Here is an 11,417-nt window from a genome sequence, read left to right as displayed (position 1 = left end):
GGAAACTAGGATGTGATTTTTCACCTGAAGGATTCCACTAGAGAAAGAATGAGAGATACCACGAAAGCCCCCACCCCCGGGAGGGGGTGGGAGGGGGGGACTACGCCGCCCAAAAGCATCAGGACTGCCGCTCCTCAAAAAGACTGGGTTTTCGCTTGAAATCGTCGGCCCAATGTTATGATTACGTCCCTACCATTAATAGCAGGCATCACCATCCAAGCACCTTCAGCGCGAGGCCGCCGCACTTGCCTTTATTTGTCTATTTTAGCAAATTTCTAGCAAACACTTTCTTATAGAAATAATGTAGCAAATATATATCAGATTTAATTAGGTATATTTGGCTATTAATTATATTTGGCTATTATTTGTTTCATATAGGTAGGTTGTAGTATATTGGGATGGAGGGAGTAGCTAAGAAGACTCAACCCTTTGGCTGATCTTGTTACATATGTTGTAGGAAGTCTTTTCTTTTGCACCATTGAAACCCTTAGGATGTGTTAGAATCTAAAGGTTTTGGAACCTTTTCTCACTAACACGGAAAACAGGTGACACATTAGCGCATGATTAATTAAATATTAGCTATAGAAACTTAAAAATTTTAATATAATTTTTTAAAAACAACTTTCCTATATAATTTTTATATTAAAAATACATCGTTTAGTAATTTAGTAAAAGTGTGCTTATGAAAGACTGGTGAGCGGAAGATGGAAAGAGAGACTACTAAACCCAGCCTTAGTAACTTCATCATCATTGCAACCAAAAACAAGCCATATTTGAACAGGCATACTTCATACCATGAAACCAAACTTCAATGGGTTTTGTGCATGTTGCAACTTCTCCAAAGCGTTGTGCACAGGGGCAGAGACAGCGTGGGGGCGGGGGGTGGGGTCTTGAAACCCCCCTACCCCCTAAAATACCATTAGAGCCCCCATAATACCCTCTAAAATTCTAATCCATATATTTATAGATGAGGGGCTAATATAGACTTTGTTTGAGGTTATTAGAAGGCCCAAAAGACTAAAAAGGCTAAAAAATCCTAACCCAACCCTAAATCTCTCTTAGTTGTTCTTGGTCATTTTGGTTTAGCCCCCGCTATAACTTTATCCTGGCTCCGCCACTGGTTGTGCACAATATATGTTGTACCTTACCTATCTCAGATACATGTATAGTACGTATATGCTAAATGATCGAAGGGCGTCAACATTAATACAAGTTGATTTTAATTAACTAGGTAACCGCGAGCTCATATTTGAAAGCAACGACGGTGTCATGCATGGATTGAATCTGAGTGGACGGGATGGGTGCCATCCTTTTGCTTGCTTGCTTCCCTCGCTTCAAAATTGAAATGCTTTTGTAGTAAGCCCTGTCCGTTTGCCCGTTATGGCCGGGAGCGACGATCCAGCAGGCAAAATGCCAGAGCAGAGTGGCTTCTCTTTTTTGGTCGATAGCCCTATTGGTTGACCTAATAAACTAAAGTAAAAACTAAAATTTAATTTTTTTAAAGTTAATTTTAAGATATTTTAATATAGGCTTTTAAGTCACTACGAAAAAATATAAAACAATTTTAACAAAAAGTTAATTTGTATTTCTTAATAAGCTATGGGTAACTGATCTGAGGCAGATGTACGGTTCCTGTGATTTGGGTGGTACCCGCTCTGCAGCCGTGAAGATCTTGTCCTGCTCTGCAGTCTGCAGAGAGGTGAGAAATCCGCACGCAAGATGGTCTGGTCGGTCCTCGAGTGGTACAGTGGGATGCGTCCTCGTAGTGGTGCCGTGGTAATTTCTTACTCGTCGTGTTGTCAAACCAAAAGTATTCCCTGATCTGTTGCGGAATGTTGTTTAGTGGAGGCTAAATTTATGAAAAGAAAACTGTGATATATCCCTTTTAGTTTTAAATATGATGTAATTAGATGTAGGAGGATGGTGAGGGTAAAATTGGATAATAATTAAACGAGAGGTGTTTGGTAGTAGTGTAGAATAGGGCAAATGGCCGTGTATAAATTTGGAAGGCAAGAAATGCTTATACTTGAATAGTGTTTTAGAATGAGTGTGGTCAAATTTCGAAAAAAAAATTGAGACAAAATTCAAAATGTAAACCTAGTGCTAGTAAAATGCAACCAAAAAATATTTGATATGTGAAAATGGTATTAGTAGATTTATCATGAAAACATATTCACATATTATACTATTACAAATAAATAATTAAAAACAATGATCATACTCTCATAGAGACTACCAATGTTTTTCATTGATAAAACTCTCTCCATCGGTGCTAATTTTCCTTTGGAAGGTCAAGGTACCTAGGAAGTGAAATGAAAGTTCTTTATGTAACATCTCCTTTCAAAATGAATGACATAATTGTTTTTTTTCATAATATTTGATTATTTGTCTTATACAAAAATTTAGCATATTGTTATTGATATTTCTCATAATGTTTGATCATTCGTCTTATTTAAAAATTTAATATAAATATATGAAACTATAAGTTAATACTATATTTTCTTTGATAATAAACATATTAAACGTTATGCGAAAAATCAACGGAGTCATATATTTTTTTTTGAAGGAGGAGTATCTTGTACTACGCGGGACGGCGGGAGCTGTTTGACGGCGGAGAATTTGGCACGGCGAGGTTGGCCTCAAGAACAAGTCTGTTCTCTTTGTGGTGTTTAGCCAACGACTTGCCATCACCTCTTCATGGCCTGTGCTTTCACAAGACAAGTGTGGGATAGGATCTGCACCCGATTACATTTCATTCGGAGCCCGGATATGTCAACTGACATGGAAACTTGGTGGCACTCTTCTCAGGCTGCCATACAAAACATCACAGTAGAAAATCTTAGACGTACAAACTATCTTGATTACTTGGATGATTTAATTCGCGACAGGAACACCGGGATCTTCGAAGGAGCCAGTAAGATCGCCATCGAGGTTTTCCAGTGCATATCGGAAGAATGGTGGCCATGACGAGCTGCTGGCTTTGGAGGTATCATGTTAGGAGCGAATTTTAAATTGGATTATTTGCGGGACTAAATTCTCAATTTAAATGGCTTTATATAGTCGATTGGATGTAAAGGCTGAGTAAAAAAAATACATTTATAAATAACATTGAGCTGCTGGCTTTGGAGGCATCATGAACGAAGAGAGATAAGACATGTTATCCTAGTTGTGTCATGTAATTAGGCGTTTACCGGCAAAAAACCTTTTCCTATTCTAGGGTTGGGTTGTGTCCAGGGTTTACCTTACCGCCGGTTACCGCGGTTACCGGGCTTACCGTGGAAGTACGGTAATATAAATGCCGCGGTAACCTCCTTAAATACAAATAAATTTAAAAGATAATTTGAATTTTTGATAAATTTTGCACGGTTTTCACGGTTACCGCACGATAACCGTGCTTACCGTCAGGGCGCGGTAATCCCAGCCCCGGCAGTTTAGAAAACCCTGTTTGTGTCCACAACAACCATGCTGGTTGTTTTATGTAAATCTTCTTATTTTTCTTAATATAATTGGTCAGGCCTTTCCTTTGCCGCTGACCTGGCGAAAAAAAAAATATATAAGAGACTACCAACCCGTCATTGGAAGGGACAAACGTGGTGAACCAGTTTTGCTGCAGTGGGTGCTTGCTGGCCTGCAGACTTAGGTTCGTCATACTAGTCTTGAAATGGCACGCAAAACTAACTGGTCTGGATGGTCCAGTGATCAGAAATACTGAATGTTTTCCGTGATATGTACATTGGGGAAATCTGTGATGTGGCTATATATATGGCCTTTCGAAGTACAGGATAAGCTCATCCAAAGCGGATCCGTAGTGGATAACTACCAACGCTTCACTGTTTTGGTTTCTGAAGTTTGCCAAAACGTAGAGCTCATCACGTTAACAATGGCTTCTTGGAAGGCAATTAGCGGCGAATAGTACATCTTCGGCGGTGCTGGTTGCTAATGGTGGAAATTATTGAAGTTACTTTCAACTGTCGTGTCAATGGTTTGAAACTTCAGTTAAACGACGGCATTGTTCACCATATGGATTGCAAAGAGTGCATGTAGACGAGACGACATTGTGCTATCCACCTCGAAACTTTTTTAAAGACTACCTCCAAACTGAAGGTTGGTAAGCATCACCTATGGTATCCACACATCGATCCCAATTTGGGATTTGGGGGTTCAAAAAAGAACCATTACAACATATCCCATGCCCCAATCCACGAATTCCCAATCTCGCGATCTTCCTTCTCCACTTCTAGCGACTCGACTAAGTTCCCGATCGCAGCATCCACCTCATTTGCATGTAAGAGACTGAGTGGTGAGGACGATCAGCGACGCGTGAATAGGATGGCAATGGGGTGAGCGGTGAGGACGATCAGCGACACGTGAATAGGATGGCAACGGGGTGAGTCGGGGCCTGGTGGAGGTAGAATGCCCCCGGCCCTGTCCCCGCATTCTTCGCCCCACCCCTGGCCCTGACCAGGAGTTCGGGAGTTTAGGGCGAAATCTCCCGCCCCCCCCCCCCCCCCCACCCTCGCCCCAGCGGGTCCTCGGAACCCGATCGGGGCCCCGCACGTGGATGCACAACAGCAAAGAGAACGATGGTGGACAACACAACGAAGCTTGTTGATGGCAATGACGAAGCAGCGAAGAGGGTTGGAGCTGTGCTTGACCTGCACGTTGGGGACAATCTCAACCATCACGCATCTGATCATGCATCTAAGGGCCCGGAATCAACAAAAGGCGCCGGTCTTGGACTCACGGGAACATTCTCTTTTTTTAGGGTACGAGGCTACCCTTTCAGGCTTCAACTCGGGAGGAATAGGAGAGGAGAATGTGCGCTGAGGCCGAGGGCACAGCGACACGGTGCGGCGCTGGGCGCAAGGAACTAAAGCTTTTCACAGTGCAGTGTTCCCTCATCCCATTCCACATAGGCTGAAGACCCGGATTCAAGTTTTTGTATTCCCACGGTGCAAATAGCCTCATGAGTGACTTACTTTTCCATTTCAGCCCCTGTAACTTACCATTTCAGCCCTCATGTGTTTATCAATTTGCAAAGGAGTCCAAATTTTACAGTAACCACCCTAAAATCGAGAGAACAATTTAATTTTCACCCACAAATACTACTTTATCCAAATCCCCCAACTACTACTCAGTCTCAACACCGGCTCTCTCCCCTCCTCCCTCCGCCGGCGCTGGCTCTCCTCTCCTCCGAGCCGAGCGACAGCGGAGGATGGCCCCTCCAGTTCTGGCTGAAGACGAGGGCGCGGAGGGCGGCGGCGCGAGAGCTCACTGGCCCCTCCTGGCCAAGGCGGCGGAGCACGGCGTCGACGGGCTCGGCGTGCGTGGCGATGGCAGCTCAAGAACGGGCGGCGAGGAGGAAGCGGGCGAGGTGAGCACTAGGTTGGGAGCCGCTGGAGGAGCCGCGCCGCCCACGCCGCTTGCTCCTTCCACGACTCCGGACCCCGCGGCACTGGCCGCCACCTGCTCGTGCGACAGCCGCTGCCGTCGCTGCGAGGAGGAGGAGCATAAGCAAGAGGACGGCTGCTGCGATTTGTTGATTTGTTGCCGCGAGGGCACGAGTGGGCGGGGCAACGCGCTCCACAGCGCAGAAAAGCCGTCGTTTCCTCGCCTCGCGTGGGCTCGTAGCAGGGAGGAATCGCGCTTCCCTCCGCGGGAGCGAGGTCCTCTGCTGGGGCGCGGACCCTAGCGCCACGCAAGCTCGAATCCGACGTGTCAAGCTGGAGCACCGGTCCACGGTGTTGCACTGTAAAGGGCCTAATGGGCGGCGCAGCGTTGGGCGCGACCGCGTGAGGAGCGGCGTTGGCGCGACCGCGCGAGGAGCGGCATTGGGCGGTCGCTACCCGTTGTTTACTCACGCGATTGCGCAACAGGAGTGCGGCGGCAGGAAATGGATGGGGATTAGGGTTGAGGTGGATTGCATTGCACCTATACCTGTTCGTGTGGGCTTCTTTGGGCTGATCTTTTAATGGGCTTTCGGATTGCTGCTGGATAAAGGAATAAGTCTACTTTGTCTTCCAGGGATGAAAGGGCGCCAATTTCGTGCCCATGAAGGCCCATGTCCTGGCTGCCTTTGTACAGCGAAGGCAGCGAAGAAAAAATTAGCTGAAGAAAAGCACGGGTTTACATCAAAACGCACGGATGAGCATCGATGTCATTGTCTTCTAGAACAGCGTCTAGGTACCAATAACACATTAACACACTTCATAATCATATGGTACGAGAAAAAATGAATACGGCCGGTTAGGCAGGTTTCTTTCAACCCATGGATGAACAGCCCCACCCATCGACCGCCTACTCCAGGGTGGCTTCAGTACTCCCAAGATATTGTGGTACCCTAATGACAATGGGCACACCTGTCCGCCCCTTCGGTTCTTCCTAGTCTTCTTCCTCCTCTCTGCTTTCTTCTTCGTACTCCGATGTGCAACCTCCTCTTCTCCCATCAGCCTCGCCTCCCCTTCCTCCTCGGCAATGCCGGCGTTTGCGCTCCCCTCATCCATCCTCACATGTAGATGTCGGCACCACCTAACTACGCTCCCCTCCTAAAGCAGTCTCTCCTAGAACCACCCCCATTCATGCGCCACCACCGCCATGAAGCTCCTCCTCCGACAGGATTGATGTTGACACAAGTGCCACTGCTTGGGGCTTCAGCTCGTCCACAGGGATCAACGACACCGAGCTACACAGCTACTCCCTCCGTCGTAAAAGACAAACCCTGGTTTCCGTGCCCAACGTTTGATCGTCCGTCTTATTTGAAAAAATTATGAAAAAAATTAAAAAGATAAGTCACGCATAAAATATTAATCATGTTTTATCATCTAACAACAATGGAAATACGAATTATAAAAAAAAATCATATAAGACGGACAGTCAAAGTTGGACACAGAAACCCAGGGTTTGCCTTTTTTTTAGGACGGAGGGAGTACCTCTGTACTCCAACCCTGCCATGGGTTCTAGGGCACTAAACTCTAGGGACACCTCCATGAGGGGGAGAGGGGGGAGTTGAGAGAGAATTAAGAGGAATAAGAGACTAACGAGTGGGATCAACTATACCTTTTTTGAAATCTTTATAACCTTGCTAACCGAACTGTCGAGTGTCTACCAGGTAGGGCTAAAATTACATGGACTGGGATCAAAGGGTAGTTCATTAGGTTTAAGAAGTTTGGTGGTATAATGTCCTGTATTGAAGTTGAGGAGGGTAATTCGGACCGACAATAACTAAAGAGATAAATAGGATTTTTTTCGTTTCATCAATTGAAGTGGAGAAAAGAATGCATAAGTAGTCTACATGGAGGCCTGAATCAGGGCATGCTAATGTAAATGTCGAGGAGTGATCCTCTCTAGCAGGAGATCGTGAGATCCCCCTTTTTTGGTTCGGCCGGGGGCAACGGGTGAGATCCGAGGTTTTCGAGGCAAAAGAGACATAAGGGATTTATACAGGTTCGAGCCGCTAAGAAGCGTAATACCCTACTCCTGTGCTATGCTTCTTGAGTGAAGGATTACAAGATCCCCTTGTTGAAGTAAAATGTGGTGTTGATCATCCGGGGCTAGAGACTGCTCTAGAGCATCAAAATGGATCGTCCCGAATCCCTCCCCCCCTTTACTAGGCCTGGACCTCCTTTTATACCTCAAGGGGTTACCACATGGGCCCAAAAACCTAGCTCCGGTAAAGAAGTGTTTTGCATTAAATGCATGTCTTGTCTCTTAACTTGGGAAGCAAGCGCACGTCATCTTCATGATGGGGCATGTCAAATCTTGCCGCCTGACACGAGGGGCACCCATGTCAGCTGCTTTTAATGGGTGAAGACTTCTGGGCTCCTATTACACCGGGAAACGGGAGCCTAACTTTGACCAAGGCGGGAGGACCGACTCTGGCTGGGATAAGAGGATGAGAACCTCTCACCATCATTATTTGATAGGACATGTCAGGCTGCACGCTGCCTAACACACGAGCAGCGCACAGGCGCACTACCCAGTCCCATCGGTGATTCGACCGGTCACAGACCGATTGAGTATACTGCACGCCACATTAAATGCGGCGTGGCGCGACCGCTCGGGTCGCCATAAATGCGGGTAAGTGGGCACCTGTAGGCGGACACCTAACCCACCGTACGTGATGACCTAGAGAGGGGGTCGGGGAAGCCCGACCCCTAGTCACGAGAGGGGGCGGTCGCCGCCCGACCTTGGGCCCGATCCCCCCTCTGGGGAGGGCCACGTGGCGCCTAGGGCAGCCTTCCCCCTCTAGTCTCGACCAGGGAGTGGCCGCCGCCCTACCTCGGGCCCGACCCCTCTCGGGGGAGGGCCACGTGGCATTGGGGGGCAGCCTCCTCCGACTAGTCTTTGGGAGGGAGTGGCCGCCACCCCACCTCGGGCCTCACTCCCCTCGGGGGAGGGCCACGTGGCCTCACTCCCCTCGGGGGAGGGTCACGTAGCATTGGGGGGCAGCCTCCTCCGACTAGTCTTTGGGAAGGAGTGGCCGCCACCCCACCTCGGGCCTCACTCCCCTCGGGGGAGGGCCACGTGGCATTGGGGGGCAGCCTCCTCCGTCCAATCTCTGGACCTCTAAACATGATACCTCCGGGCCCATATCACCGACAGTAAACCTCTATGAACGCAACTGACAAAGTAAACAACGAGTTCACCCAAAGCATTATAACAAAGTCGCCAAAGTGCACTACACTGCATTACTTGCATTACTGAGGAATTTTCCGAGATGCCTAAAACATGTGTTACACTCGGCAGTGTCTGTTCTTTCAGTAGGGTTGGTGAAATGGGCAATTTTTGAGAAATCCATACATAAATAAGATCTGACTAGTGACTACTGTCAGCAAATGCAAGAAGAGCCTTTGTTTCATGCCTAGGGGCATCTGACCCCTGGCTTGCTGAATCTCTCACCATATATTCGGCATTAAAAAAAGAACAAACAACGGCATTTCGAACTCATCTGAACAGCAAAACATGTTTATCTCAACTGAACGATCCTGAAAAATAGCCATTGCCCAATTAACCAAGCAAAATCTTACTACTACTCCATAGTCTGATCTGGTGAAAGTATTTACCAGAGCACGTTTATTCAGCTCTAGAACACATCACAGCCTCACCATTCAACATGAAAGGAACTCTGTTACTACAGTCTATAGCTGTGCCAAGTTGTTACTACCTGACAAACAGTGCAAGGCCAAGACTCATATATGTTACCTAAAAATTGCACACTATGTTCGCTATAGAAGCTTCACACATCAAAACGACAACACTACTCTGCACGGTCCACCATTGTTGCCATGATTTATTATTCAGGAAAAGAAGCGAACACTTGAGAGAAGTAGGCAACGAACCGAGCTATGGAGATTTGAGATGAAAAGTAGAGGATGGCTTGAGTTGTTCACGCTTCAGAGCGCCTTGAGCATCTCCTCGGCGCTGCTGGTGGTGAAGGCGCCGCCCTCCTCGAGGTTGAGCACCTTGACGACGCCGTCCTCCGCCAGGAGCGCGTAGCGGCGGGACCGCACGCCGAGGCCGGCGGGCTTGTCGGAGAGGTCGAGCTCGACGCCCATGGCGCGGGCGAGCTCGCCGTTGCCGTCGGAGAGGAGGAGCACCTCGTCGCCGACGCCGAGGCTCTCCTTCCACGCCCGCATCACGAACGCGTCGTTGACGGAGACGCAGGCCACGGCGTCGACCCCCTTGGCGCGGAGCTCCCCGGCCTTGGCGACGAACCCCGGGACGTGCTTCTGCGTGCAGGTCGGGGTGAACGCGCCGGGGACCGCGAAGAGGACCACCTTCTTCCCGGCGGTGAGGTCGCGCACGGTCACCGTCTTCAGCTCCCCGTCGGGCGAGTCGAAGTAGGAGAGCGTCGCGTCGGGGAGCTTGTCCCCGACCGCGATGGTGGCCGCGGCCGGGGCCGAGGCCGACACCGCCCTCCTCGGTGCGGCGGAGAGGATGCCAGCGCGGAGGTGGGGCATGACGGCGATGCGGCCGCGGGAGGCGAGGGAGAGGGAGAGGGAGCGGGAGGGGGAGGAGAGGAGGAGGCGCTTGCCGGCGGCCGCGGCCGCGGTGGCGGAGAGGGAGGCGAGGGTGGAGGCGGCGGCGGCCATGGTGGTGGAGGGCGAAGTGTTCGAGGAAATGCTTGTTCGGGCTGGGCTGTTTTGACTTTGGGAGGCGTGAGCCCTAATATGTTGGGGGAATCGATCTGGAGAGCGCGACCGGTAGCGGCGGGTTTTGGCTGGCGTGTGTGACGTGGCATCTGAGGAGGGGAGGTTGGTGGAACAGGGGACGCGTATTGGGCCTGGCGCGACACGAGGCCCAGTATTCCTGAGAGGTGGGAGGTGTCGGGCCCGTAGCGTGGGGTAACAATTGGAATATTTTTTTTCCTCTGAAAATGGAATAAGTTCAGATTGTCTATCTTAACTAGTGACTGAATCTAGTTTGTATTTTGAACCGCAATACCGGATATCTCGACCCGTAACTATTAAAACTGGTGTAATTTGACTCTCTCGATGGTTTTAGATAACGGTTCCGCTAACGTGACGTCTACGTAACAATGTTGATCTGGTCTTCTTGTGTGCTTGCTGGTTTAATTGGGTGATCTTGAAGAGATTGCAAACGTGGAATCGGTTGATTCTTTTCTAGGAAACAATCTAATGACCAGAAGACACATTCCCAATATTTTATAGCTCATTTTTTTGTGAAGGATGATGGAGTAGCCGGAATTAGCAAATTTCCATTTTACACTGATATATACTCCCTCTGTCCCATAAAAAGTGAATCTAATACCGGATGTGACATATTCTAGTACTACTACTATGAATCTGGACAGATGTTTGTTCAGATTTATAGTACTAGGGTGTGTCACACCAGTATTATGTTGGTTTTTTACGTAACGGAGGTAGTAAATGGCAGTGATGTGGTTTGGGAAAAAAACAGCAGATTGAGGTGCAGAGGTAGCGTCAGAGGGACAATATTGACGAGGAAGTAGAGCATAATAGGGCTACCTGAGATAAGGAACATCAATGAGATGTGTTACTACTTAGTACCACTTACCAATGTGTTAACAGTGAAATTTGGCAAGCCCGGAGTAGTCATCGGCTTAGAGTCAGCATCAGCTTCGAAATCCTGAGATTAGCCGATGAGAGTTGTCAAGTTGTCAGTTGTCGGATTCTTGCTATATTCGGTTAAGGAAATTGATCTACTAAAGGAAGCTTATCCAGAAGAGACCGAGTTTAAAGAGAATGCGGCATGGCAAGTTATCTATTAATTAGAAATAGTTTGTTAATTTCCTTTTATCTTTAGGAAAGTGTGTTTAGTGTCCTATAAGAGACTTTATCTTTTCCTTTCATCTTTAGGAAAGTTTCTTTCTTGTCCGACAAGGACTTGTATCAACCCATGGGTATAAATATGTACACCCGGGGTCTATGTAATCT

General features: G+C 48.2%; 1 protein-coding gene across 1 annotated transcript; it reads right to left on the bottom strand.

Annotated features, from left to right (window-relative positions):
• Positions 1 to 9,055: 9,055 nt before the first annotated feature.
• Positions 9,056 to 10,197, bottom strand: LOC127775496 (peroxiredoxin-2E-1, chloroplastic). Its single transcript, XM_052301745.1, has one exon. It carries the CDS (start codon positions 10,089 to 10,091, stop codon positions 9,393 to 9,395), a length of 699 nt encoding a protein of 232 aa, XP_052157705.1. The 5' UTR covers positions 10,092 to 10,197; the 3' UTR covers positions 9,056 to 9,392.
• Positions 10,198 to 11,417: the final 1,220 nt, after the last annotated feature.

The sequence above is a fragment of the Oryza glaberrima genome, chromosome 6 (assembly GCF_000147395.1).
Source record: "Oryza glaberrima chromosome 6, OglaRS2, whole genome shotgun sequence".
Taxonomy (NCBI): Eukaryota; Viridiplantae; Streptophyta; class Magnoliopsida; order Poales; family Poaceae; genus Oryza; species Oryza glaberrima.
The sequence above is the reverse complement of the archived record's forward strand: the minus strand, read 5'-3'. Positions and strand labels throughout refer to the sequence as shown.

What these genes read in the sequence shown, in the direction of transcription:
- LOC127775496 (XM_052301745.1), bottom strand. Translation starts at nt 10,091, where the DNA reads ATGGCCGCCGCCGCCTCCACCCTCGCCTCCCTCTCCGCCACCGCGGCC.